Genomic DNA, 27,335 nt, shown 5'->3' on the forward strand with positions numbered 1-27,335 from the left:
TTTATGTTTGATGTAGGTAATTTCAGGCCAGTTTTTGTCTGACAAAAAGATTGGCACATATGTGGAGGTGGATATGTATGGCCTGCCCACAGATACCATTCGCAAGGAGTTTCGCACGAGGATGGTGCTGAACAATGGCCTAAACCCTGTATACAATGAAGAACCATTCGTTTTTAGAAAGGTAATATCTGTTTATGTCCAGATTTATGAATTTAGATATCTGTAATATCTGGATTTATTTCAGCCATCTCTTTTCCACATACTGTAGTCTTGAGCTAGGCTTCAGGGCATTGCTTCATTTTAAAATCTTTACGGTATCATTAAACTTAATCTACAGAAAGCTTTAAGACTTCAGGCAGGAAAGCAACTGTGTGAGTTACTCTGCCACTCTGACTTGCTGTCCTCGTATCTTTGCTCCACTGCACGTTGAATTTCTGCTTATCAGTGAAATTCCTCATGCGCCAACACACACACACACACACACACACACACACACACACACACACACACACACACACACACACACACACACACACACACTCCCATCACACCCACCCAGTGAATAATATACTTTCCACCAACCCAAAGGTAATCCTTCCGGACCTCGCAGTGCTCAGAATAGCGGTGTATGATGACAACAATAAGCTGATTGGTCAGAGGATTCTCCCCCTGGACGGTCTACAGGCTGGCTATAGACACATCTCCCTAAGAAATGAGGGCAACAATCCTCTTTCCTTACCCACCATCTTCTGCAACATTATCCTCAAAACATACGTACCTGATGGATTTGGAGGTAATTTGGGGTTGGTGTAGGAGGCATATTCAACAGTTCTTGTTGCTAAAGTACAATTAACCATCCTCATATAATCCATATTTTGTTTGTTAGCTTTAATTATATATATATATATATATATATATATATATATATATATATATATATATATATATATATATTTTATTAAATTGTCAGGTGTGCAGTTCCATTCATTCTTTTTCTTCTGTAGCCATTGTGGATGCCCTGTCTGACCCGAAAAAGTTCTTATCCATTTGTGAAAAGAGAACAGACCAAATGAGAGCTATGGGCATTGAGACGGTGAGCATCTCCATAAATACTGCATGGATTTCAGCCATGCTTATTAATTATTACTCTACATTTAGGGTGCACTTTTTGACTCTACATTATAAGCATTTATATTTCCTCATTATTAATATATTTAGCACATTTGTTATTATTTTTAAATATAGAAAAATAATTTAATTAATTAAATTAATACATTTAATTTAACTAAAAAATAACATTGGACCAGAAGAAAATAAAACCAGGCTTTGTTGTTGTTTTTTTTTTTTTTGATTGTTTGAACTATAGAGGCAATTGGTGTGAGAATGAATTAAACAACCTAGATTTTTTTTCACCGCAATGTTGTTTTTGCACATATCCATCCTAATCAAGGAGAAATAATTTATTTATCTGACAGTACACATTGTGCTCTCACATTATGTGTAAATAATTGAGCAACAATGCCATGCTCAATTATAAAATGATACTTGTTTGTTATTACCTCAATACTCTTGCACATTGGATTTAAAATGAAACAATAAGTGTCTGTAATATGATATATATCTATAACCTACTCTCATCTGTTCTTTCCCTTTATTTGTAAGTTCATATGTAGATAATAAAACCATAATCAGTATCAGCTCATCTCCATTTCTATAGCAATAATAAATTTGGGTCATATTTTAGGCCATGTTTTTAAGCTAGTTATTCTTTGTTGCTGTTGAGGAACATTTGGTTAATAATGTTTGTATAGTGTCTAGACTGACCCCCATTTTAGGCACTGTGATGCAGCAGCAACACTATACTGTACAGTATGTACGTTTGTGGCATTTGGCAGAAGCCCTTATGCAGAGAGACTTACAAAGTCTCCATCATTAAATACATTCTGATACAGGTTGATTAAGACACAGACTAAGAATACCATCTGTTTAAAATTATTTTGGGAGAGAAAATGGTTAGAAAGCAAAGTTTAAAAAGTGCTCATTTAAGAAACTCTGGAAGTATGTAAATGTATTTAGACATAATTTTGAGGATTGCAAGTGACTCAGCTTCACCACCTTGGTGGCAAAACAGAGAAGAGTATTGAAGCATTTTTCTTCTAGTACCTTGAGATATGGGGTAAGTGGAAGCTCAGTGGGTAAGGTGCTGGGTTACTGATCAGTATCACCAAGCTGCCACTCTTGGGCCCTTGAGCAAGGCCTTTAACCCTCTGTGCTCCAGGGCCACCGTATCATGACTGACTCTGCGCTTTGACCCCAGCTTTCAAGCATGCTGGGATATGGGAAGAAAATAATTTTGCTGTGCTGTAATGTAAATGTGACAAATAAAGGCTGTTCTATTCTATTCAATTCTATGGAGGGACCAATTGAGCAGTGGATAAAGATCGGCGGGTGCGTGATGCTGGCCTGTTTTTGGCACATACAGAAAGCTAATGTTGGGAACATAGCAGAGGGGTGGTTTTGCAGAACATAGGAAGGTTGAAAACTAATTTTGTGGCTGCATTCTGGATCAGTTGCATAGTCAAATGTTTTTTTAATGGCAGACTTTTCCAGGAAGTTGCAGTAGGTCAGACTGAACACTGGTTTGTGTGGACAGAAACAAAAAATTTCTATTGTAAAGGAAATCTACATGAGCTTGTTAGATTAGTTTAAGTATTGCAAGTCTTCTTTGTTTGTTTTTCTTGTTTTTTATACATATTCTCTCTGTGTTGGTCTTCACTGACCACTAAAGAAGATCATTACAAGGCCGAGGTGTTTTGTTCATTTCATTAGGTGTATGATCCTCTGTAAGAATAATACTATATAAGTATAAGAGCCATGGAGACTATATTATTCATAGTGCATTTATTTTAATCTCACTCAATTCATAAGCAGCATTTGTCATGCAAAAAAGTATTTGTCACTGAATTCTGTTTAAGAAAATGCTCTGAATGAATTTAGTTTATGTTGATGTGATAGACATTAAAAACTTTCTTTGCTACAAAGTGTAATCATTGATGAGACTGATTCCTGTACTTGTGTGTGCAGTGGGAGATAGCTGAGGTGCCAAATGACAGCCCAAAAAAGTCTAAGAGAGGAAAGACAAATCATCTAAAGGCCATGTCACCTCAGAAAGTTTCTGAGCGACACCCTACATCATCAGGACAGAATGCGAGCGTTCCCCCAAGAATAGGTAAAATTTATACCCATTTATTATTATTTTTTTTTTATCCATATTTCTTTAACTGCTTTTTATTATTACTTTCAGAAATACATGAGCTGCCTTTTATGTGTTTCACTCTATAATGCACTAGGTGTTTGTAGGTGGTTCAATTGGTCCAAAAATACATTTTCCAGATTATGGGCAATAATATACAGTCATAGACCACTTTATTAGGGACACCTGTACTCTTGCTCTTTCGTTCATTTATGTAAGAATTCATTTATCTGGCAGTAGTGCAGGGCAACCCATAACATCATAACATCATGCAGGTACAAGTCAAAAGCTTCAGCTAATGCTCACATCAAACAGCAGTATGAGGAAAATGTGATCTCAGTGGCTTGTGGCATGGTTGTTGGTGCCAGATGGCTGGTTTGAGTATGTAAAAAAGAGTTGATCTCTTGGGACTTTTATACACAACAGGGTCGTTTAAAACAAACAAGAAAAAACTTCAAAGAGCCATGTGTGGTGAGCAAAAAACATTTACATTTATGGCATTTGCCAGACACACTTATCCAGAGATACAAAAGTGGTCCGAAGTCTCTATCACTACACACATTCTAAAACGTTTTTTTAGGACACAGACTAATAATACACCAGTCATTACATTTACATTAATTACATACATCAAGGAGAAGTGCTAATTTAAGAACCAATAAGGGAGGTTTAAAGTTTCTCAGCTGCTCGGACATCAAGTGAAAGTTTGTTCCACTACTTAGTTGCCAGGACAGACAAGAGTCTTGAAGCATGTCTCTTCTGTACCCTGAGAAATGGTGAGAATGGTTGAGCAGTGGTTGAGTATTGGAGCAAAAATAGTGTAGTGCAGTAAGAGCTGTGAGGCAGGGGTGCTGGTTTTGTTTTTTGGCTTTGTAGTTGAGAGTCACTGTTTTAAATTTAATGCAGGCAGCTACAAGAAGCTAGTCGAGGAAATGTAGCTGTAGGGTTGAGGAGGATGAGCTTCAACAGCTAAAGACAATTTCGAATTCAACTCTTGACTACCAAGAACACCTAGGCTCACCTAATCCGGACAGTTGGAAATTGGAAAAACATTGCCTGATTTTTTTTTTTTTTCTTTTCTTTTCAATATAATTAGTTTTTAAAAAAAACATTGTCTGTCTCCTTTACTCATGTCCTTTCTCGGTCGTTGTTTTCTCTCTGTTTTCTCTCTAAAACACATATACACACAATCTCCCACCTCTTTCTTTTCTTCTATCTGTGTATTTTTTGTTATTGTAACAATTTGCATAATTATTTAGAAATCTAATCCATGACCTTACTATTATAGGGTTCTATCTAAGTTAAGGTTGAATGGCAGATTTAAAGCATTTAATGTGTTGGAGAAGTTTGACATGACGGCGCATACACAGAATAATCCAGGTCACTGACTCAAGGTCAGGTATCCATGCTAACCCAGGGACAGCTTTGCAGCTTGTAAATCCAGAGATACATTTCTGTGGGATAAAAGCTGGCTTCTTGATACCAAAGCTCACTTTTTATTTTATTCTCTGCATTTACACAATTTAATGGGGTGTGAATTATGGGCAAAATTTTAAGAGGAATAGTGAAGTAAATGTGAATGTAAAGTAAATGTGAACTAAAGGTATTTGCTGACACATTGAGTGTACTTTTATGTAAAACTATTCACTTGTATTTACTTGTATCTTAACAGTGTCCTCTGAACCTTTAAACATGCCTCAAGTTACCATTGATGACCTGAAACAGATGAAGGTACAAAAAATGTACTTGCCTCTAGACAGTTTGCTTCTTGTTTGTGTTAATTATTGAATTAACTTAACTGAAACCTATAATTTATTTAATGTTTGCATTCCACCTTTTAAATTCCAGGCATATATGAAACTAGAAAAGAAACAGCTGAAGGAGGTGAATGCGTTGGAGAGAAAGCATGCAGAGGTGACTAAAGACCTCGGTTTCTTTTTCCAACACTTGTAGTAATTGGATTATGGGTTCTTTTACGGACACGTTGTACTTTCATTTGTAATATTTATTCACTAAATGTGCCATCAGGGACATGAGTACACAAAGTCCTGAATGTTTCAAATGTGATGATTCTTTTTTTTTTTTTAACCTGTTGCAGGCATACACTGCCTTGCAGAGATCTCATTATACTCAGACGGAAAAGATGGCGACACAACATGAAAAAGAAAAGAGGGCACTGGAAAAGCAATTAGAAAAAAGTAGCAAGAGAGTCAGGTAGATCTATATAAGCAGCAGCATCCTGCATTGGACAACACTATCCTAGATGCATATAGTTTGGGTTATATGATAATAACCAATCAGTCTGATTATTTATTATAATAGGACAGCACAGAATGTATTTTAATGATGGTATGTTCACAAAACAAAACTGCAGTCTTTTTCATTTTTCATACTTCCTTAGTGAATGTAACTGGGAAACCAGAGGGGAACTGGAGGAGAGGATAAAGATTGTGACCACAGACCACAAAACAAAGGTGCTGAATTCTGTTTATTCCTGTCTTTCCAAAGCAGTTTGCTCTTCGCTTTGCAAAGCACTTGCCTGCTCAGTGAGCTAGTGGTTTGTCCTGCTGTGACAGGTGAAGAACATTATTGCTGCTCAAGCAGAGGAACTAGCTGAGATGACGAAAACCCACAATGCTGAGAACCAGGACCTCAGTGACCAGCATATGCTACAGCAGTGTGAACTGCTCAGAAAGTTGATGCTTATAACACAGGAAAAGCAGACACAGCAGCTTGCGAACCTCCATGAGCGGTGAGCCATTCATGTCAATAAGTTTACCTGGATTGTGGATTCTTCTTCAAAAGAAGTACCATTCCAGGGTCATTATGATAACTTTAACATTTGAGATATTCTGTATTGAGATAAATGTGGATTTTTACTGAAGTTTCTCATGCAAGTTGAATATCAGTGCTGTGATGAACTAGAAAAAGTTCATCACAACAAACTTTGATGTTGGCTTAACAAAGTCAGCCTAAAAGTTAAAAACTGTTTCGTAAGCTTGGAGATTTGGAGCTTGAAGTTAAAAGAAATCATAAAATAAAGGATGAGGAACAGACAGTTACTGGTGAAAAGAAAGGTGACAGAGTGATACAGCTAGAATGTCAGATGGTGTGAGAGAGTAGGTAGGTGGAGAGAGGGTTATTATTAGAATGATATGAGGACTGAAAAGTGATATAGGCATATAGAGTGATAGAAAGAAATGTGAAGAGAAAGTAAAAGAGTGTGTTTGTACTACTGGTAGGTTGATAGAGAGGTGAATGAAGAGATGGTTGAAGTGAGAGTCAATGTTACAGGTGCATTGACAGAGTAGGAGGGAGAGCAGAGGGGCTTCAGGAATTGTGGATGAAGGTGTGCAAGAGTTTTGACAGTTGGAGAGAAATCTTGCACATTCCAGTCAGGCTCTGATGTACGTTTATGGGTGTGTTGGGGGGATACTCGATTGTTCACAATGGGAAACCCAAAAGTCTCTGTCTAGAAAAAAAAAGGTTCAAAGTTTGAGGCATTATAACAGCCTACAAATTAAGGTAAAGTTGATTTTTACTTGTCACATGTAAATTAAAGCACAGTGAAATTCTTTTATCATATATACCAGGGATGTTAGGAATCTAGGGTCAAAGCACAGGTCAGCCATGATACAGCACCTCTGAAGCACAGAGGGACAAGGGCCTTGTGCAAGGGCCCAAGAATGGCAGCTTGGCAATGATTAGGATTGAACCTCTGACCTGGTCCTTAACCCAGAGTCTTAACCACTGAGCTACCACCTCCCTTGAGCTCCTGTAATGGGAAAACTGTCACTCTGATCAGCCAGAAAAGTCAAAGCACACGCCTGACTTTGGTTCATGTAGTTTAAAAACTCTAGGAGGAGTAGTGTTTAGACTTTCAAGGTCTCAAATTAATAATAATAATAGTCAAGTCAAGTTTATTTCTATAGCACTTTTCACAGCAGACATTCACAACACACAACACAACAGACAAGCAGCTTTACAAAATTTTAAGAGTTAAGGTGAATGGTGTGCATTTATCCCTGATGGTGACTGTGGCAAGGAAAAACTCCTTTGTTATGAGGAAGAAACCGTGAGAGGAACCAGACTTAAAAGGGGAACCTATCCTCATTTGGGTGACATCAAGAGTGTGATTATAGTCTTTAAACAATACAGAACACTTAAGAGTGATAACTAACATGAGCACTGGAATGTAAGATTATGAGTGATGTAAAAGACTGTAGAACAGTCATTTGTACTTATAAAACTAGGAGCTACTGAGCAACTCATAAAATAGCTCAACATTTGCGATCATCATAGATCCAACACCAGCTTCTCCATGCCAGAGCCTTTAAACACTTAAGGAGGTCCAGTGTCCAAACTCCACATGAAGTGGGATCCAGTTGGCGCTGCTATGTCTCTAGATGGTTCGGGATGTTTGTGAGTTCGGCATCTACTTCTTTAAACGTCCACAATCTTCATGAGGTGGGACGTGACTGGGGCTGGAGCAACCTCAGGATGCCTCAGGATGGTAGAGAAAGAGAAGCAGTGGAGAGGAATTAGCATAGCTGCTGTTCATGATATTAACAGCACAAGATGATAATGTTCATTTGATCGGATGTACTGGAGCACAAGGTAATGATGTGATGTGTGCTAAAAAGATAAGTTTTAATCTGCACTTAAACTGGGGGAGTGTGTCTGAGCCCCGAACACTGTCAGGAAGACTATTCCAAAGTTTAGGAGCTAAATGTGAAAATGCTCTACCACCTTTAGTGGACTTTGCTATTCTAGGAACTACTAGAAGTCCAGAGTTTTGAGACCATTATGGATTGTAACGTTTTAGAAGGCTGGAACGATACATGGAAGCCTAACCATTTAGTGTTTTGTAAGTAACAGTAGTTTGTAGTTTATTTGAAACTTAACAGGTAGCCAGTGTAGGGATGATAAGTTGGGGTTATATGGTCATATTTTCTCGACCTTGTGAGAACTCTGGCTGCTCCTTCTGGACTAACTCTAGCTTGTTTTTTAATGCATTACAATAGTCCAGTCTGGAGGTCAGGAATGCGTGGACGAGCTTGAAGCATGTTTCTTAGCTTAGCAATATTTTTAAAGTGGAAGAAGGCTGTTGTTGTAACATGGTTGATATGATGGAAGACAATTTGCTGAAAAAAACTCCCAGGTCTTTTACTGGTGAACTAGTAGTTACAGTACATCTTTCTAAATGCATGTTGGAATGCTAGAGCTTCTGTGTACTGGTTTTTGGGCCGATGAGCGAAATCCCTGTCTTATCGGAATTTAATAATAGAAAGTTACGTCATCCAATCTTTTAATTCTTTGACACACTCAGTTATCCATTCAACATTCCTCAGTTAATCAATGTCTGAAGATAATGCAGATTTGTGCATGTACCTCATGTACAATGTGTCCCTGGGTTACTTCATTTATTCACAAACTTGGCGATGGCCTCATGCCTTCCTACAGTTCCAGATAATAGCCTCAGGTCAGCCTCTTTACTTTGAGTTCCTTTTCTGTTCATGCTGCCTGTGGGTGTTTTTTTCACAAATCAAGTCTGTCGTCTATAAGGTGACTCTAAACCTCAGGATTTTGCTATTCTCTCTCTCTAGGGATGTAGTTCATTAAAACATCACGCTGCAACACTGAAATAGATGGCAGCTCTGATTTATCATGTTGTATGAATCTTCTTAAGTTGTCTTGCCAATTTAATATATTAAGCTTTTATGGTCCATACACCTCTTCCCCCTCACTGCAGACTTGTTTATTATGGGACAGGGTAGAAAATATTATCCATAAAACGCAGCATGGGATGTTAATGGAAACTGGATGTCCTGCAGCAAGTTGGTATTATATTTTGATATTACTCCTGATCTAACAAATGGCTCCATTCATTACTTGTTTATGTTTTCTTTCAGACAGAGTAAGGAGATGAGAGCTAACCAAGCAAAGTCATCAATGGAGAACAGTAAAGCTATCAGTCAAGACAAAAGCATCAAAAACAAGGCTGAGAGAGAACGGTAATGATCCTGGTAATGAGAAAGCCCAAGCAGTCACGTGTAGTCACAAAAAGTTCATTTGTGCCAAACTTGTGATTTAGTGCATTTCAATGTCTATTAATGGTTAGCATTCAAGATGTCTGCTGTTTAAATGTATTCATAGTGCATGTGTTAGGAATTGTATTGAAATAATCAGTTATAGAATAGACTATTTCTTATCTTATAATATTGTATAATATAATGTCTGTTTTGCAAATGAGTTCCTGTTACTATAGTCTTTTTTAATTCATACTCTCTTTTTTTCCCTCTTTCAAATTTTCCATTATAGTTCTAATATTGGAGACTCCTTCTGTAAATTTCAAACATCTCTGGACAGCAATTCAACAATGACAAATTTTTTTAGCAATATATATTTTGTTTATTATCAGCCTTAGATTTGTTTTGGGGTATTTTGTGTCTGCAGGAGAGTTCGAGAACTGAACAGCAACAACACAAGAAAATTTCTTATAGAAAGAAAAAAGGTATATTTTAGCTTTGTGAGTCAAATGGGTGAATCTTTAAAATAAAATATTAACATTTTTTAATGCTTGTTTTAAATGGTCTTACATGACATTTATAATGTGTATGAATAGCTCTCCTTGAGCCAGTCCAAAGAACTTGATCAGCTCCAGACAGTCCAGCATGAACAGCTCGATCAGCTGGATAAATATCATGCTAAGGTATTGCAGATTATGTTGATCATCCAAAATTAGCTGATCATTCCCAACTAATTGACACTATTATCTATTCACCAATTCTTTCATTGGTTTTATTACTGTTTTATTTTTCACCCTAGCTCTTGAAGTCTCACCTTTCAACATCTCCGTGCCACGGTAGGTACTTGCATTCACAAATCAATTTTACAATACTTCTCCTCGCTCATGATTCTTTTATTTCTGTCTATAAAAGTGCAATACATCATGCCTATGAAGTTTTTACTGCATCCCTCACACTCTCTCAGACTGCTGAACCAATCAAGCTGATCATAGAGAGAAAGCGGTTCTCCTGTAAATGTCGTGATTATTGAAGGTGTCAGAAATCATAAAATCAATCAGTAAAAGGCTCCCAGTGAATATATTGTGAAATGTGCAGCCATAAAGGAGTTCAGTAAGGAGGAGAGAATTACACAGGTTTTGTGTTTACACAGACATACCCGTCATGCTCATGCTAAATTGTTGCCAAGACAAACGTCTGTGATTCATTTGCATCTTTTAATGTGGTTTCTTTGAAGGAAAGTCATTTTGGTTTAAGCAAATTGGCTAAAGTGTTTTTCACATTTTAGACATTTCAGCCCTAGTGTAAGCAGCCCCTGATTAAAAACTTGTGGAGAATTAAGTGTTAAGAAACTCACACTTGTAGGAATCTGATACTAATATAAATCAAAAGGCCAGTGACTTGGGTTCCTTTTGAATGCTTTAAATAAAAATTACATTTTGTCATATGAATGATGCAAAGGCTACTGAAACAATTTATAGGGTTATGTGCACATCTGTTGTTTGTGCTAATGCTGCATGATGTTCCTTTTTAGGCCAAAATTACACAGCACATGCACAAGAAGAACCGAGAAGTGAAAAAGGTCCCAGTAGTGCCCTAAACTCCCGAAACACATGAGACAACAGTAGCTCTGTAAACAAAAAAACATGACGCACAAACAGCTGCAGATGTGTAAAACAAATAAACATACAAATATTTTTTCTGTATTCTGCATTGTATTCTGCATATATTTTCTACATATAAGCATGTTTGTGGTGGGTGGGTCTTTTTACTTCATAAAACATTTTGTATACATTTTATATAAATATATTTTACTAATGTATATTATCTAAATGCAATTATATGTTTTTGTTGTGTACCATTTTATTAATATGCACCCCTTGTACTTGAAAGATTGTTTTTTATTTTCATTTCTGGATTTCTTTTTTTTTTATTTTGTATTTTTTTTTTATAGGTGATCTAATATTCTCTTAGGGTGAGGGATTGGTGACACTGGGCATTGTTTTTTTTTTTTTGTTTGTTTTTAGCTGAATGTCTCATTTTATTATTGTATATAATACAATTCAAATATTATAAATATGAATGACAGAGAATCGGCCAGTAAAAAGTGGGGAAAAAAACTATAATGGAAAATCGCAGGCAGTACAGTGATCTACTCTATTCTACTCAGAATTCTAATTGTACATTAGAAAATGTAAAACAAATAAGAAAATGTATTCCTAGTTCCACATTTATTTTATTAATAATAACCCAAATTTTCAGCCTACTTCTCTACCCTTACTCTTCTACATGCACTTCAGTTTTTCTTTAATATTACAGATTTTTTTTTTTGCCTTTAGAATCCTGTTTCCCCAGTTTTGCGTCTGGTGGGTTTCTATTGTTCGACATGTCATTGTCAATGTCTCATTCTTTAAATACAATGATTCAGCATGCACATCTGAAAATAAGTGTTTCGAAATGTGTGTGGGGGAGGGGCACAGCAGTGATTATGAATATTTATGAGAACACTTGCAGCATTTTAAGAGCTCTTGAAGAAAAATGTGTTCAGAAATACCCAAGATCTTTGAGGTACCAAGAGGTTCTTGGAGTTGAATTAATTGTTTTGGTCATTTAAGTTTGAATTTATTGCTGACCAACATCAGTTGCTGAAAGACTGAAACTGGAGAGTACCTAGAGTGTATTACAAAGTTTGCTGCCAGACCAGAGCAGGTAGTGATTATATTTTGTGTTGGACAGCATTAATAAAAAATGGGCAATAAAAGAGTAATAGCATAAGAGGCCTTATGCCATAGACTACTATCTAGTCAATATTTAGCTGGGGTCTCCAGTCATTTCCACAAAGGGCCAGAGTTGGTGCAGGTTTTCATTTCAATCAAACAAGGGCCACACCTGTTAATCCATTGAAAGTGAAGATCTAAACAGGTGGAATCTGGTGTGACTTGCCTGGAATAAAAACCTGCACCCTCACTGGTCCTTTTTGGAAAATATTGGACACCCCTGATTTAGAGTAACCGTGTTTTAAGTTATTATTTGACAACATAAAATCATTCAAAATGCACTTGTTTTGAGCAGTTTAGACTGTTGGTAAACTGTGTTTACTACAGCAAATGAAAAGACCTGAATTATATGTGCATTGGCACAGGGAGCCACATTACTCTTTTTTCATCTGTGTGCTTTCTTTCTTTTTCTGTTTGGGGAAACAAAGTCAATGTGGTACACACATTTTTTTTTGTTTTTACATACGGACATTATCCATATAATCCCCCTTTGTCTTTCACAATCTTTGCAATGTACAGTATCTAGTAGAAATTGTACTTTACTGCATACAGTACTGTACTTACACAAAGCCTTTTTTTAAAAGAAATGTATTAGATTTAACAATGCTTGCTCTAAAACAGGAGCTTGGTGGCCACAGACCCTGTTCACACCTGGTGTTAACATCCCCAGTGATCCGATCATGGAGCTTGTCTAGTGGACAGCTGAAACGCATAGCTATTTACACCTGGCATTTTGAATCTCTCTCCAGTGACCACTCGTGATCAGATCATGCATGATTTATTACATCAGTCTACTTTTGTTTTCAGGCAAAAATGTTCAGAGAAACCTTTCTCATGTCAGATACAGGCTGTTTCAAACATCTTTACCTTCCAACAAAACTTCTAAAAACACTGGAGATGAGGCAATAGAAAAAAGCTACACAAACAAAAACAGCTTCCTTTGCTTCTATAGCATTGCCTTTAGCCATTAGTCTAGTGGTGAAGAAAGTTACCACCATTTTCAAACACTATCACAATGATGGCATTAACACATTGAAATGCTTTTGAATTTGCATTAATAATGCATTAATAATAAATAATAAAAATCCCCAAGAGTCTGAGACGCATTTTCTCCCATACTTAATGTAGTCCACTTAAAGATCGATCACCCAGGATGCATATTAATGCAAGATGTAAATTGGATGGTATTTTAAACTAGCCTTATCTGGCAACCCAGTCATAAACTACCTTGTTTGTATCCATGTCTTAGTGAGTACTTGGTGAAAATTTATATTTGTTGAACTGCTATAATAACTGGATAATATATGTTCCTTCTCAGACAAACCGCCGCTGCTTCCAGGCTAGTTTATATTTCTGCAATCTTTTAATTAATTTGTTCACGTTTTTGATTTAGTTCATATGGCTGGAATGATTTCATCTTGTTATTGTCTAGCTCAATTTATTGCTTTATCCATTGAAATATCCAAAAGCCACCAATAGATAAAGAAGTATTTTCTGACCAATACTGCCTTTTTTTGCTTATGACAAAACCAAAATGATGTAGATGTTTATTTTGCTTTATAGCCTTGCCTATGCTTTCAGTCTAACTTGCCAGCCAAGCTTTTGATCATTTTTAAGTGTAATAGCTTCAGTTTGTAACTGATATAAATGCAAGCTATGAAATTACCCTTTTTTTTTTCAGAAAGTGTGCTGTCTGTCAGTGGAACCGGAATTGAATATTTAAATGCAATTCTCCAATTTCACTTTTAAGGGACTTTATAATGCAGACTTTAATAGCTACAAATGTACTCTTGATTGAGATACATCCAAAAGTAAAATGCTTCATTTAGAGGAAATTGCACATAGTAAAAAATGTCATAATTTCAACATCTGAAGGTTTTTCCCAAGCAACCACATAACACAATGAACCCATAAGTAACCTTTTAAAATAATGTAACTCCACTTATGAGGCATTATAAAAAATTTTAGTGAATATTTTTAATAGCAGTTTTTTAATAAAAGTAATGTGCAGTGAAATTCGGTGACAAAACATTGCAACAGTGAATCTGATGATGTCGTGTTGTGGATGATGAAACTACCATTGGATGAGTTAATGCATCTTTTCAGAAAGGCTGCTTTTATATCTTTCCATGATAGACTGAGTGTGATATTAGCATATATTTTTCAGATGTTTAAGTAATTAAAAAGTAGTTTTAAACCATATTACATTACAGGTAATTAAAAGCATGAAACAAAAAGTGTTTTGTTCTTTTAAATTTTTTTTCTTTTTTTTTTTTTCTTTCTATTTTTTGGACTCAACATTCTACGGTTGGTCTAATCAGCCTTCTGTCCCGAGGGCATTTGGTTTATTCTAATCAGCTGATTGCCTTCAATTTCATCATTCCTTTAGATCTGAATATATGCTTTTCTTTTCTTTATGATTCTTTTTTGACGTTTCTCTGCTCATTTGTAAATGCGAATTTCCCTTGATTTTTTCTTGTGTTCCGGTCAAATTTGTCTGATTCACTGTTTTTATTGGATAACATTTTTTTGTTTTTTAGTAACTCACATTCAGCTTAATGAGTTTGTCTAGACTGAGCATCTGAAGACACAAAATTTAACGATGTTGGATTTCTACATCTGTCGTGTTCCAGGGTTGAGAGTATAAGAAAAAAAAGAGTTGTCTCTCACCCACACACACTGTTTTCTTTTTTCTTGTTCTTCACTGTACTGTATGTTCTCCCTCACACACCATGTTCAACCTCAAAGGCCATGTTCTCCCTTACCCTGTTCTTCTTCACACATTATGTTCTCCCTGAACTTGTTCTCCCTTACACTTCATACGGTATGCTCACTCACACCTTTCTCCCATAATCTCTTCTCCTTCAAGTCAAGTCAAGAGGTTTTTATTGTCATTTCTACTATACACAGAACTATGAACAAAAAGTATATGTAAACAAACACAAAGCAGTGCAAAAACAGCAGTAGCAGCAGTCGAGAGGCGCAAAAAAAACAGCATGTAAACGGTATAATATATTTAAGTATAAATAATAAATAAATACCGTAATTTCCGGACTATTAAGCGCACCCACTGAATTTTACAAAGATGTTTATTTTGAACATAAATACGCCGCACCTGTCTATAAGCCGCAGGTGTCTACATTGAATCTAATGAACTTTACACAGGCTTTAATGAAAGACAGTGTCTGTTACACGGCTTGTATCTAAACAGTAGCCTACCAAGAAAGTCATTATTCACTGTCTTCCTTTCACAACAATTTCTCTAGGGAGTTTTTCTTTTTGCATTGTCGTGCATTTTAAAATCGCCATCGGTGAAGCTTTTCTCCCGATGCCGTGCAGCTCAGAAGACAGGTGAAGTGCGTTTTTTCATGCTCGGTTGTTTTCAGAGTGACGAATGATTCGCATTTCCTGTTGACAGTCCGAGTGAGCGGCAGGTCAAACGTCAGAGGAACCTGAACCATATTTATGATGTGGTGCGGCCCGATTCAGTGGGAGCGCATCTGATTTAATATAAAGAGTTTCATTGGTTCACCTGAACCCGTTCAGCAATTTGATTGGTCTAATGTTTTGGGGCTCAGTTTTTTGGCTTGAAGCTTGTGAAACCAGGAAAAATCCATAAATTAGCCGCTTCGTTGTTTAAGCCGCAGGGTTCAAAGAGTGGGAAAAAGTAGCTTATATTCCGCAAAATACGGTAAATAATGGAATAGAATTGAGATGAGTAATGGGTGTGTGTTGAGTTCAGGTTGTACTGTTCAGTAACACACAGATGATTGAGTGAGTTTCAGTTTAGTTCTTTATGTTGAGGAGCTTAAATGGCTTGTGCACAGTCTGGTTGCGAAGGCCTGAATGCTTGTGTGTGTGTGTGTGGTGTGTGTGGTCGTCCACAATGCCGTTGGATTTGTGGATGCAGTGTATGGTATAAATGTCTGTGATAGAGAGGAGAGAGCCTTCGATGATCTTCTCAGCCGTCTTCACTACCCTCTGTAGGGTCTTGCGATCCGAGACGGTGCAGTTCCCAAACCAGGCATTAATGCATCTGTTTAAAATACTCTTGATGGTCCCTCTGTAGAACATGATCAGGATTGTGGAAGGGAGATGTGCTTTTCTCAGCCTTCTCAGTAAGTAGAGATGCTGCTGGGCTTTCTTAGTGATGGAGCTGGTGTTGAGTGGCAAGGTGAGGCTATCCGTTAAATAGAAGACCAAGAAATGTGGTGCTCTTGACGATCTCCACTGAGGATCCATCAATGATCAGTGGAGAATTGCCATTTTGTGCTCTCCTGAAGTCCACCACCATCTCTTTGGTTTTGTCAATGTTCAGAGACAGGTTGTTCGCTCCACACCAGGCTGTTAACCGTTTCACCTCCTCTCTGTATGCTGACTTGTCGTTCTTGCTGCTGAGACCCACCACGGTTGTGTCATTGGCAAACTTGATGTGTTTCAAGCTGTGCATTGCTACACAGTCGTGAGCCAGCAGAGTAACCAGCAGTGGGCTGAGCACACAGCCCTGAGGGGCCCTAATGCTCAGTGTGGTGGTGCTGGAGATGCTGTTTACGATCTGGACTGACTGAGATCTCCCTGTCTGAAAGTCCAGGATCCAGTTGCAGAGGGAGGTGTTCAGGCCCAGTAGGCTAAGCTTGTCGTCACTGTGTTCCTTCTAATCCTGTTCATACCCAACATGTTCTCTCTTACACACCAAGATCTCCCTCTTTATTTTCTCCCTCACAAAACATGTTCTTCCTCACCTTGTTCTTCTCCACACACCACATTCTCCTTCATCCAGTTTTATCTCACTGTGTTCTCCCTTACTAAACTATTCCTATCCACCAATTTTCTTGTCAATTAATTCTTTTTCACCACACTCTTTTTTCCTGTTTCATCCATCAGAATGTTCTACCTCACATGTGCCCTCACACAATGATCGTTACTGTTCTATTTTCATCGTAAGTTTCTCGAATTATATTTTCCTTCACATGATCTCTTTTGCTGTTTATAAATTAGATGTTTTGCGCTATAGCATAACCCAATCTTTGCAAGACTGGTGAAGCTTAGGTCTTTGTGTGGTAACTTTTTAACCAGACATTATAATGTTCAATTATAATGGCAAACTCTGATCCTTCACTGTAGCCTATCAATTTTTAATACTCACTCAACAATTACAGTGCTTGAAATATAACAGGATTGTTGCTATTATTTGATATATATATAACAATTAATTAAATGAGGGTAAAAGAAGTGTAAATAAGTTTATACTAAAGGATACATTAGGATTTTTTTTATTAAATTAGATTACATTCAATTACACTCCCCCCCCCCCCCAAAAAAAAAAAAACAAGCTTTTTTAAACATTTAGTAATTTGACAATTACTTATCCAACACCAGCTGATAATATATCAGAACCCCATCAATATCTTGAACATTAAAAATCTTAATAATAATAAATAAAAACTATTCTCTCACAGCATGTAGGCATGTGTGTAAAAATCTTCTCTTTTTGTGTGCCTTGGGGATAAAAAAATAAAAGCACATTGTGTTTTTGTTTTCACCAGCACTTTGTGAATTCTGGGTATCTTTGTTATTAAATAGCAGGTCATCTTAAATGGTACTTTTCTCTTCAGAACTTTTGTACATATGCTCTTTTAACTTCTTTGAACTACATGTTCCGCTACTACAGAGAAAAGTGAAAAGAGCAGGGATGTAATTGTACTCAACAGGATGTCTATAGTGCAGTACTACACATATTCTCTATAATTGTTATGCTGTATGTGTAACTAGGCTTTTAGGAATTACTGGGCTTCCTGCCAGAACTTGTTTCTTTGGTATTGAGCAGTGAAGGTTATAGATGTTTGGTTAGCAGCTATACTGTTGTGTGCAACTGAAAGATAATTTGTGAAAAATTCCTGATCCTTGCAGAAAAAAAGGGGGAAAAAAATGGATTCTGGCATGAAAGAAATCCATTTATGTCCACCACTGCTCCTAAGGAGTCTACCATTCCTCCTAAGGAAATAATGCAGTCTCCCACAGTAAGCAATGTTTGTAGTAAACTTTAAGCAGCACAGAATGTGAGTCTTGATCCTGTGTGGGTTTCATGGACAGACTGTGATCAGTTGCACTTCCCTCATGGTTTGTTTTATGAAGATGTAACATTTTACAGCCAGAAATCCTACAACATTGCAATTAATTATACCACAGCTAATGACTTTATCTTCTGGTTGCAGCACAGAGAAGTCCGTGTTTTATATATATATATATATATATATATATATATATATATATATATATATATATATATATATATATATATATATATAAAATTTTTTTATTATTATTTTTTTTTAATCAAATAACATCCTCGAAAGATAATACTAAGGGTTCTTTATATCTTTCTAAATCTCCCTGAACTTAAACTTTATTACTTTTCATTAGAAATATAATGCAGATGCTTTCACTGACACCTTAGCTGGAGTTGTGCTATAGTACTGTGCAGCATTGCTTGCACAAACATGGTATGCATGGAGTCATCAAAAAGAAACCCTACCTAGAACCTATCACAAACTTAAAATATAGTTATGATAGATGATCCTAAGGCATTTTGTAAACCAGTGCTGTCCACAAATGTAGTAAAAATAGGACCATTTGACCACAATCACCAAAAGTGTTTGATAAAAATAAAGTAGTAGTGTTGAGAAAAAGAACACCACCCTTAATGTTGGGATATGTTTGTGTGGCACAGGAAACATTGCACAGGTAGATGAAGGATGGTTTTAAGTAAATATGAGCAAACTTTGGGAGCAAATATAATGCAGACATTAAAGAAACTAAAGCTGAAAAGAGATTGGTTAGTAAAACAGGTCAGTTATTCAAAACATACCTCAAAAAATCCTGAAGTTGAAGTTTTTTTTACAGTGGCCCTCACAGCTACTTGACTTGCAAGATGGCTTAATAATAGATTAGAATTGGATTTGTTCTGCAAGAAAGGGGAAAGGTGAAATTATCCTAAAACAGCAATAGAAAAACTCTAGCTCACTGTAAAATGTGTTGGCAAACTGCCAGATGAGGTTGTTACTAAATACCGATTTTAGTAATCAGTGTTTCACAATCACAATTTCTTTATTTAATTTTTCTATTTATTTATCTATTTATTAGTGATTTATTTATATATTAAATCAAGTTATAATATCAAGTAAACCTGTATTAATATTTACAAGGGAAAAAACTGTTTTTAAAACAGTTTGCACAGATCTTTGATTCTTTGCACCTCAAAAACAATGAAATTATATAATGCACTTTAAGAAAATAAAAAAAAAGACTTTAAGAAAATTCAAATGTTCTCAGAATAATCAATTTTGTGTATGTGCAACTAACAGCAGTAGCAGGCAATAGATAATCCCCCCAGACAAAACATTATTTTGCATGTGTCTTTTGTTTTTCAATTCACCTTCCATTGCTATGCTAATCCTCTCAGGTAACAACTCCCTTGGTGTCTTGTCAGTTTTACAGTATGTTCTGTATAATCCCACAGGTTTTGTAAGAAATTGCGGTCTGGCAATTTTGCAGACCAGTCAATGTGTCTTCATGTTTCATCATGCTGACTGAATAAGTAACACACGGATTTGGCCCTGTGCACCTTACATTTGGGAGTGTCAGCATTGTGCTCTGTTTGGACATAAAAACACAATCAATCTGGCCAGCACCTGAGCATCTGCTTTAATGCCAAGATGCATTTGTTGATTGCACAACCTAATGTTGTACAATGCCGCTATTTGTGGATGTGACTTAGTTGTTTGTCCAGAAAGCTTATAAAACGAAGATATTTGAATCACTCTGTAAGTAAAACTGGTAACAATCTAAAAGGGATGTGAAAATGAAACTGACAAAATTTTTATTTTTGCAAACAGAAGAACTGACAGATTCTTCCTCCAGCTGTAATGCCTGTGAAAACAAAATGTCCTTTATGTACAGGTAAGGTTTTTCTTCCTTTTAATTGCTTCAGAGCAAATTGGTTCCAGGCTGGGAGGTACTGGTGCAGTAAGCAGCATTGCAGCTTCACAGCTGAGGGGTCTATGGTTTACTACTGAGCTCAGGTCACTCTGTGTGTAGTTTCATATTTTCTACTCATGTCTCCAGGTTTATTTCCCCTCATTTCTTCTAAAACCTGCACATATGTGGACTATGCAAAATTGCATTTAACAATGTGTGTACTGGAGATGGAGGTACATCCCATGTAAAGTTTTTTACAGCTTCATGCCCAGTGTTCAGGATTCAGAAACCAGCACCAGATCCTCTCAGTTACAGAAGATGAATATATAAAAATAGTTGCATGCTAGCGAAATACAGTCATTTTGCAGGTAAATAAAAAGCTTTTATCAGACCTCAAAGTATAATATTATATTTAGCAATAACATCAGCTTCTGGTGTTAGACTGTGCAATATATCTATTTTTTATGCTTAATTTGGTGCCTTTGGAAATACTAATAAACATGATTATATAATGTAACATATTATGTAAAATGGTGTGCTTGCATGCTGTCTAATTTCGAACTGAAGTAAAGTAAAATATATTAGTTTTTAAAAATAACTTTCGAAATTGCTTCTCACAACAGCTTCCTCATTTATAATAAATGATGCAGACTATTTCTATGTCTATGTATTTCTTATTTGTGTATTTGACTATCTGATTTCTTTTAACAATTATTATTCATACTATTACTATTTAGGTTTTCAAACTCAAATGCCGCCATCAGTGTTCCCTCTAAAGCCACACCCCCTGACAGGTAAGAAGAGTTGACTCTTTATCCTGACTCTAGTGCATTCATTAATTTACACAGACTGAAGTTCTGAGCATTTTTAATCATCACATTTTACAAAACATTTTTTTTTTACTTTACTCTAAACTTTACTGATAGAACTCCAACTTGAGTATGTCTGGGTTACCTGAATAAAACATATCTGTCCAGCAGTGCCTAAGGTTAAGTAGGTTACCCTGACACACACTCTGAGTGCTGCAAATATTTTATAAGTCAGTAATATTATCACTGTGAATAATAAAATAGATAAGGAACAGGAAGACTGTGTGAAGTATCACTGAGAGGAGAGAGCTCTGAACCATTCACTTCTTCACTTAATGCTGTGTGAATTGGGATTATTTAGGCAATCAGCAGGGTGAATGGTGGAGACCTGATGTCATTTTTTTGGCTGTCTCGTTCTCTCCCTCTCTCTTACTCTCACTTTGCCCCTCAGAGGTGTATGCTTGGAGAAAAAAGAGAAGTGAACTTATTTGTCTAGGCAAGGTGGTGGAAGAGCCAGAACTGAAGAACTAAGGTGCTCTAAAATTACAGCATGCGCACCACTCACAGGAAAAGAAACTTCAGTTAGGTTCAAAGCACTTCATCATTATTTCTTTTTGCCTGGTGATTAAAGTTTGACATTTTAACTCATGCAAACATGAAGATATATATTCTGCCAGTTCCCTTTGGGGTAGGCGGCAGGCTAATGTACAATTATCACTTCAGCTATGGCACATTTAAGCGTTGAACCTTTTTTCTTTCTTTTTTTGTGTGAGATAAATTTGACTCCTCTGTAAGTAGAATAAAAAATAATGTGCTTTAAAAATGAAACACTATTGGTGATGAAATGGATGAGAAAAGATCACAGAATGATTGTGAAATGCAAATGTCATAAAGTGCTTTGACAGGCATTAGGGTGCTTTTGAAGGAATGAGAGTGCTTGTTATAATCATTATTTCAAGGAAATTTTCACCTGTGGCACACATCTCTTGTGCAGCTATAAATTTTAGTAGAACTTTTCGGTCAAAAGAAATGATTATCCAGGGTGTATAATTGCCTCAAGCTCAGTGTTTTTGTGATAGACTCCTTATTCACCAAAACCCTGAACAAGAATATGTGCTTACAGAAACTGAATGAATGTCTGAACAAATGACAGAAACCCTTGAAGAAAAACTTTCAAAGCAATGATCTAAACAACCTTGTGACATAAGCCTCTTTACTTCACATGCACAAGCTGTGATAAGATCATTATACACGGACATCACATTAGAAAATAATAATGAATTTTATTTTAAACGTTCATAAAGCCCTGGGCTGTTCTGCATACATGAGCTGATACATGACTTCTGAATTTAGTTTAGACAGGCCAGCACAGCCAGATTATTCTTTTGAAAGCAAAAATATTGATGTGCTTTGATGAAACATAACAACACAAAATCCAATAAAACCAGAATAAACATTTACACTATATAGCCAAATATATGTGGGTACCTGAGCACAACACCTATATATGAGTAAGCATTTTATTTCAAAAGCATGGCATTAATATGGAGTTGCCCTTGTTACACTTTCTTTGCTACTGTAACGGCCTTAACTCTCCTGGGAAGGCTTTCTACTACATTTTGGAATATTACCGTAGGGATTTGTGCCAATTCAGCCACAACAGTGTTAGTGAGCTTGGGCACTTATGTCAGGGAAGGTGGTTGGGAGTGCAGTAAGTGTTCCAAATCATCTCAAAGGTGCTTTGCGGGGTTGTGGTCAGAACTCTTTGCAGGCCAGTTCAGTGCTTCCAAATCAACCTTGGTAAACTAGGTCTCTATGGACCTTGATTTGTGCACAGGGGCACCATCATGCTGGAGGTTTGGGCCCTAAAATTCTAAAGAATTTTTATTGTAAGAGCATTCAGAGTCATTTTAAATAATTATGTGCTTCTAACATTTATTGGAAAATTTAGGAAAGAGCCATATACTGTATGTGGGTTAAGGGTGGGTGTCCAAATACATTTGGCCAAATAGTGTATATGATAAAGATAATATATCTCATAATTCTGTATATATTTTTCTACTTTTTAAAGTCTTATAATGTAACTTGGCAGTTCAAAATGGTGAAAATCTGTCATGATGGTCCTTGCTAAGACTAACTATAATTAAAACACTGTAGGTTCTGGCAGAAGGCACTAAATATATTTTACAGCTAGGCATCTAATTGTAACAAATCTTGCAAATCTTGCTTAAAAGTAATTAATGTATTAAGACCTGCAAATACCAGATACACTCGGGATTAATTCATGACATTATCATGCATGATGCATGTATGCATATGTTCATGAGTTCTACAGTATGTCAATAATACACTTAGAATAACATCTTCTAAAGTAAATCATTGTGGGTTGTTTAGATCGTTGCTCTGGTTGGATATTTCTTCATTTATTTGCAGAAGTTGCTTTATTTTGGTCAGGGTCATAGTAGATCCAGCGACTATACCAGAAACCTTAGCCGTAAGGCAGGTAAACACAGGATTAGATGTTAGTCTATTGCCAGGGGCCATGCAAACACACATTCACACACTAATTCAAACCTAGGGGCTATATACTGTAGAATACTCAATTCACCTTCTGGCATGTTTTGGGACCAAACCAAAGGACATGTGGAGAGCATGAGATTCTTACTCCTCTACATATGGCTCTTAAAAAAAAAATACAGAACTAAAAAAAAATGTTTATATCCAAACTTTAGGATGTATATACACCATATGCACCACAAGTGCCTAAAATGTCTCACTGAGGGTTTTTGCTACTTTTTTGTGCTTGTGTTCTCCTTAAGAAGCAACAGATCTGCTCTATTTACTACATACATAGACTGTGATGATTTATGGCTTTCAGTATTGCTTTATTCATTATCATACCTTCTCACTTAGAGTCTTTCATAAACAATTACCCTTTATAAACTATACAGAAAGGTTTCACAGAAATCTCCTTTTTCATTTAAACAGCAGATTGTTGAGCGCACACAGTTTTATGTTTGCCTTTTACAGATTTGTATTGTATATAGAACAGACAATATGAGAAGTCAAAGGAGACATGACATGAATTTGTCCTTGATAATGATGTAGTAAGCTATGAAAAAATATTACACTTCATAAAGGCAGACTGCTAAGTAGTATTTGTATACTGTAGAGGGATATAAGCAACTGAGCATTTTTCCTTTGAGTTTATTGCTTTCAAACTTATTCATACTGTAGCTTTGTGTAAATAATTATGAGATATAAATAATAAAAGATATGAAGTTTAAATATTTTCCATATATATGGAAAATACCTTCGAGTACATTTCTATGCCGCTGTTAAATTATATGCAGACATGAGAATGAGTTTTAATACTAAGTTTCAGTGATTTGTGGTAAAAGTTTATTTGTCATCTATCTTAAAACATAAATTAATTCATTAATAAATCTCACTACGAAATGTGTAAATAAATAATGCATTTTCAAAGTTTACATGAACTGTGCAGCACTGACAATTTTCTTGTCAGGTAAGAGGCTTGTATTTGTATAGCGTATCATACATGGAATTAGTCCAGCTAGTGCAAAATTCCACGTAATTCAGAGAATCCTAAAAGAAACTGTCAGATACTTTACTTCAACTGCATCCTATTATAGCATTATCTTAGAATCTGACAAAAAAAAAACATTAAGATATTACTTTTTGTATATAAGCCTGTTGTGTCCATTTGACAAAACTTGAGACTTTGCATTTTAACATGACTTGTTTCTAGGTCGCGATGTAAATGTAGCCTGCATATCTTTGAATATATCCATGCAGAATTTTCAGCTAGCAATGAGAAAAGGCAATGTTTTGTATTTAGATGATTTGATCCATTTGGACTCATGCTCACTCATCGGAGTATAGAGCTGTGAAAATTCTGTACCGCTGTGCATCTGCTGCAGATTTGAGTATCTAGGCATAGACCATGAAGGAGAACAAGGAGCAGTCACTCATAAAGACAATTCAGCCATCTCTAATAGAGATTTGTTCTCAATTGTCAAATTCCAGGGAAGTGTATTTTGTGAAGAAAAAAAAAATCCAATAAATAAAAATAAGTCTTTAGAATTCTTACACTTTTTACACTTACACTATTTATTTATTATTATTATTATTTTAAACTTTGGTTGTTGCATGTCTTTACTCTGACATCAGCCCTGAGTAAACACAGCTGAGGCATCCTCAGTTCTCTGTGATGATGACACCATTGGACAGTCAGATAAACCCCATCATGCATGCCTTTCTGTGCTGTCTAAATCATTTATGTCTGCAGAAAGGAGGGAAAAATCACACAAACAACACCCACCAATTATACTAAACAAATTTAGAGTCTTCTAAGGAGTAATCAGTTTAAGCCAAATACACTTTCTATTACTTAATTACATTAACTGTACAGACTGTGATCTTGTAATTGGGTGTATTTAGTTTGCTAAGGCAGAATCTTAAAACACATTTCTCAGCCGTCTATTGAAGCATGTAGATTTACATTCAATACGTTAAACCTATAATATGAATTTATATAGAATGTATTTATATGGAGTATATACAGCGGGGTCCAAAATTCTTTACCAATTTACTATGAATAAGATGAATTTCAGAATTTCTCTGTATTTGGTTTGTAACACATTTGCTTTAATGACAGCATGCACTCAAGCTGGCATGAACATTTGTTTAAAATCTGATGATCACTTTTACATTAAATACATCCGTGTGAGTGCTTTGTGAACACGTTTCAGTGGTAGAGATGAGACTCAAGCAATCTGACCTTTAACTTAATATGGTTGATAACACAAATATTGCGTACATTTAACAGTTACTTAGAAATCTTAAACATAACATTTTCAGTATATTCAACATTTCGTATTTTTTTTTTTTTATAAATTCCTACATTTTGTAAAATTCGCACTGTGATAAAACTTTATGTAAATGACAGATGAGAACATTTTCCATGTTATGCTTATGTGTCCATTTCTCCTTAGGGAAGCAAGGATGAAACACAGCAGAGTGGAAACGAAAGATTAAAGCTGCAAGCAGTATTTTCGGGGGCCATGGAGCCAGACTCAGTGAGATACTTACAGTTTTAAACTGCTGCATCAATCACTGGGAAGTAGAGCCAAATTTTTCTCCAGAATTAGGTAATAGGATTTAAGGGTAATTTGTCTCATTCATGTTTAGATACAGTATTCTAAATTGTGTCCAGATAATGAATAACTTAAATAGCTATATAACAAACTAGCATAATATTTTTTTATTGATTTAGCAAAGTGGACTCTATAGAGCGCCATGATAATGCAGAAAAAAGAACACATATTTTGAGATTTCACCAGGATAGCAATAGAATGAGATGTCAGTTTTTGAAAGTGATGTCAAAATATCACTTTATATAAGTAATAATTATGCAGAGGTTCTAACTACAAGAGGGTGAGAATATATCTGCAAAGCAAAGAACAGAAGTAAACAATTTGATAATACTTGTACATACACATAATTGTATAATAATTTAATAACAACAAAACAATACTGTTAAAATTATAAATTCTAATACAATAATCAATATTAATTGGAATGCAGCACCTAGACACATATAAGAAAATATCCACACTGGTCAGGGTCAGAAAAATTCATCCTTAAAGGGACAAAAGACTCAAGAATGACTAATACATAATGCTTTATGTAATATATTTGAAACTTCTGCTTGGAGCTTTTTTAAATTCATTTTAGAGCACAGTAAGCAGTTAAACCCTGGTATTTGGATTCACAGGCATACAACGAATTTTCTCTTAGTTCTGAATTCAACAGATGCACTTCTATTCAGTGGTTAAGCCTCCCAAAAAAGATGAAATGACTGAACAGAATGTTGGTAAGAAAAGGCTCTCTGGGTGTGATATGCCATGATATTTGCTGGATACCTTTTGCTGGCAATCACACAGGAGGAAAGAGATATTTTGTCAGTGAAGAGCCCTTCATTTTTGGGAGATTTGTATGTGTGCCTTTAGTGGCCTGAGGACTGCAATGCTGTGTGCAGTGACATCCATTTCCTCCCTCTCTTTTTTCCCCAAGGACAATATCTCACTTCTCAGCATCGCAGTGGCAGCCTATTTCATAGCCTGGTTTTAGAGGTAGATTGAATAAACACTAGAGATATGGCTAGAGCATGTCATGACCTTTAAGGTCCCAGCACCAGCCTAAAGTAAACCTGTCTCTCATTTCATATCTGGAACTAAGGGGAATGACAAGTGCTGCAGCTTGTACAAACAAAATACAGACTAAACTGAGATTCAGATCTTATAAAGCAAATGCTTCATAGGAAAATGCCTGCATAGTGCTCTAGGCTTTAAATTATAATCTATTTGCAGATAACTGTTTATTTACTCATTATAAAGATTCATTTCTGTGTGCAACAAGTGTGAATATGTTCATTGTTCTGGCAGAGCTACATTTCTCTAATGGATCAATA

The 27,335-nt window shown here is 36.0% G+C and overlaps 1 protein-coding gene across 6 annotated transcripts in view; it reads left to right on the forward strand.

Moving 5' to 3' along the window:
• Positions 1 to 10,985, forward strand: part of LOC124390133 (1-phosphatidylinositol 4,5-bisphosphate phosphodiesterase beta-4) — a 35,139-nt gene extending 24,154 nt beyond the window's left edge. For 3 of the 6 annotated variants that reach the window (XM_046855870.1, XM_046855871.1, XM_046855872.1), the window contains exons 24-37: positions 17 to 181; positions 589 to 793; positions 1,005 to 1,093; positions 3,085 to 3,229; positions 4,926 to 4,984; positions 5,102 to 5,167; positions 5,352 to 5,467; positions 5,655 to 5,727; positions 5,830 to 6,005; positions 9,166 to 9,267; positions 9,710 to 9,767; positions 9,879 to 9,965; positions 10,082 to 10,118; positions 10,814 to 10,985. In XM_046855870.1, the coding sequence (XP_046711826.1) occupies positions 17 to 181; positions 589 to 793; positions 1,005 to 1,093; positions 3,085 to 3,229; positions 4,926 to 4,984; positions 5,102 to 5,167; positions 5,352 to 5,467; positions 5,655 to 5,727; positions 5,830 to 6,005; positions 9,166 to 9,267; positions 9,710 to 9,767; positions 9,879 to 9,965; positions 10,082 to 10,118; positions 10,814 to 10,896 (1,461 nt within the window). In that variant the 3' untranslated portion in view covers positions 10,897 to 10,985. Of the gene's footprint in view, positions 1 to 16; positions 182 to 588; positions 794 to 1,004; positions 1,094 to 3,084; positions 3,230 to 4,925; positions 4,985 to 5,101; positions 5,168 to 5,351; positions 5,468 to 5,654; positions 5,728 to 5,829; positions 6,006 to 9,165; positions 9,280 to 9,709; positions 9,768 to 9,878; positions 9,966 to 10,081; positions 10,119 to 10,813 lie in introns of those variants that run through there. The other 3 variants (XR_006926691.1, XR_006926692.1, XM_046855875.1) reach the window with 3 other exon arrangements.
• Positions 10,986 to 27,335: the final 16,350 nt, after the last annotated feature.

Source organism: Silurus meridionalis, chromosome 8 (genome assembly GCF_014805685.1).
Source record: "Silurus meridionalis isolate SWU-2019-XX chromosome 8, ASM1480568v1, whole genome shotgun sequence".
Taxonomy (NCBI): Eukaryota; Metazoa; Chordata; class Actinopteri; order Siluriformes; family Siluridae; genus Silurus; species Silurus meridionalis.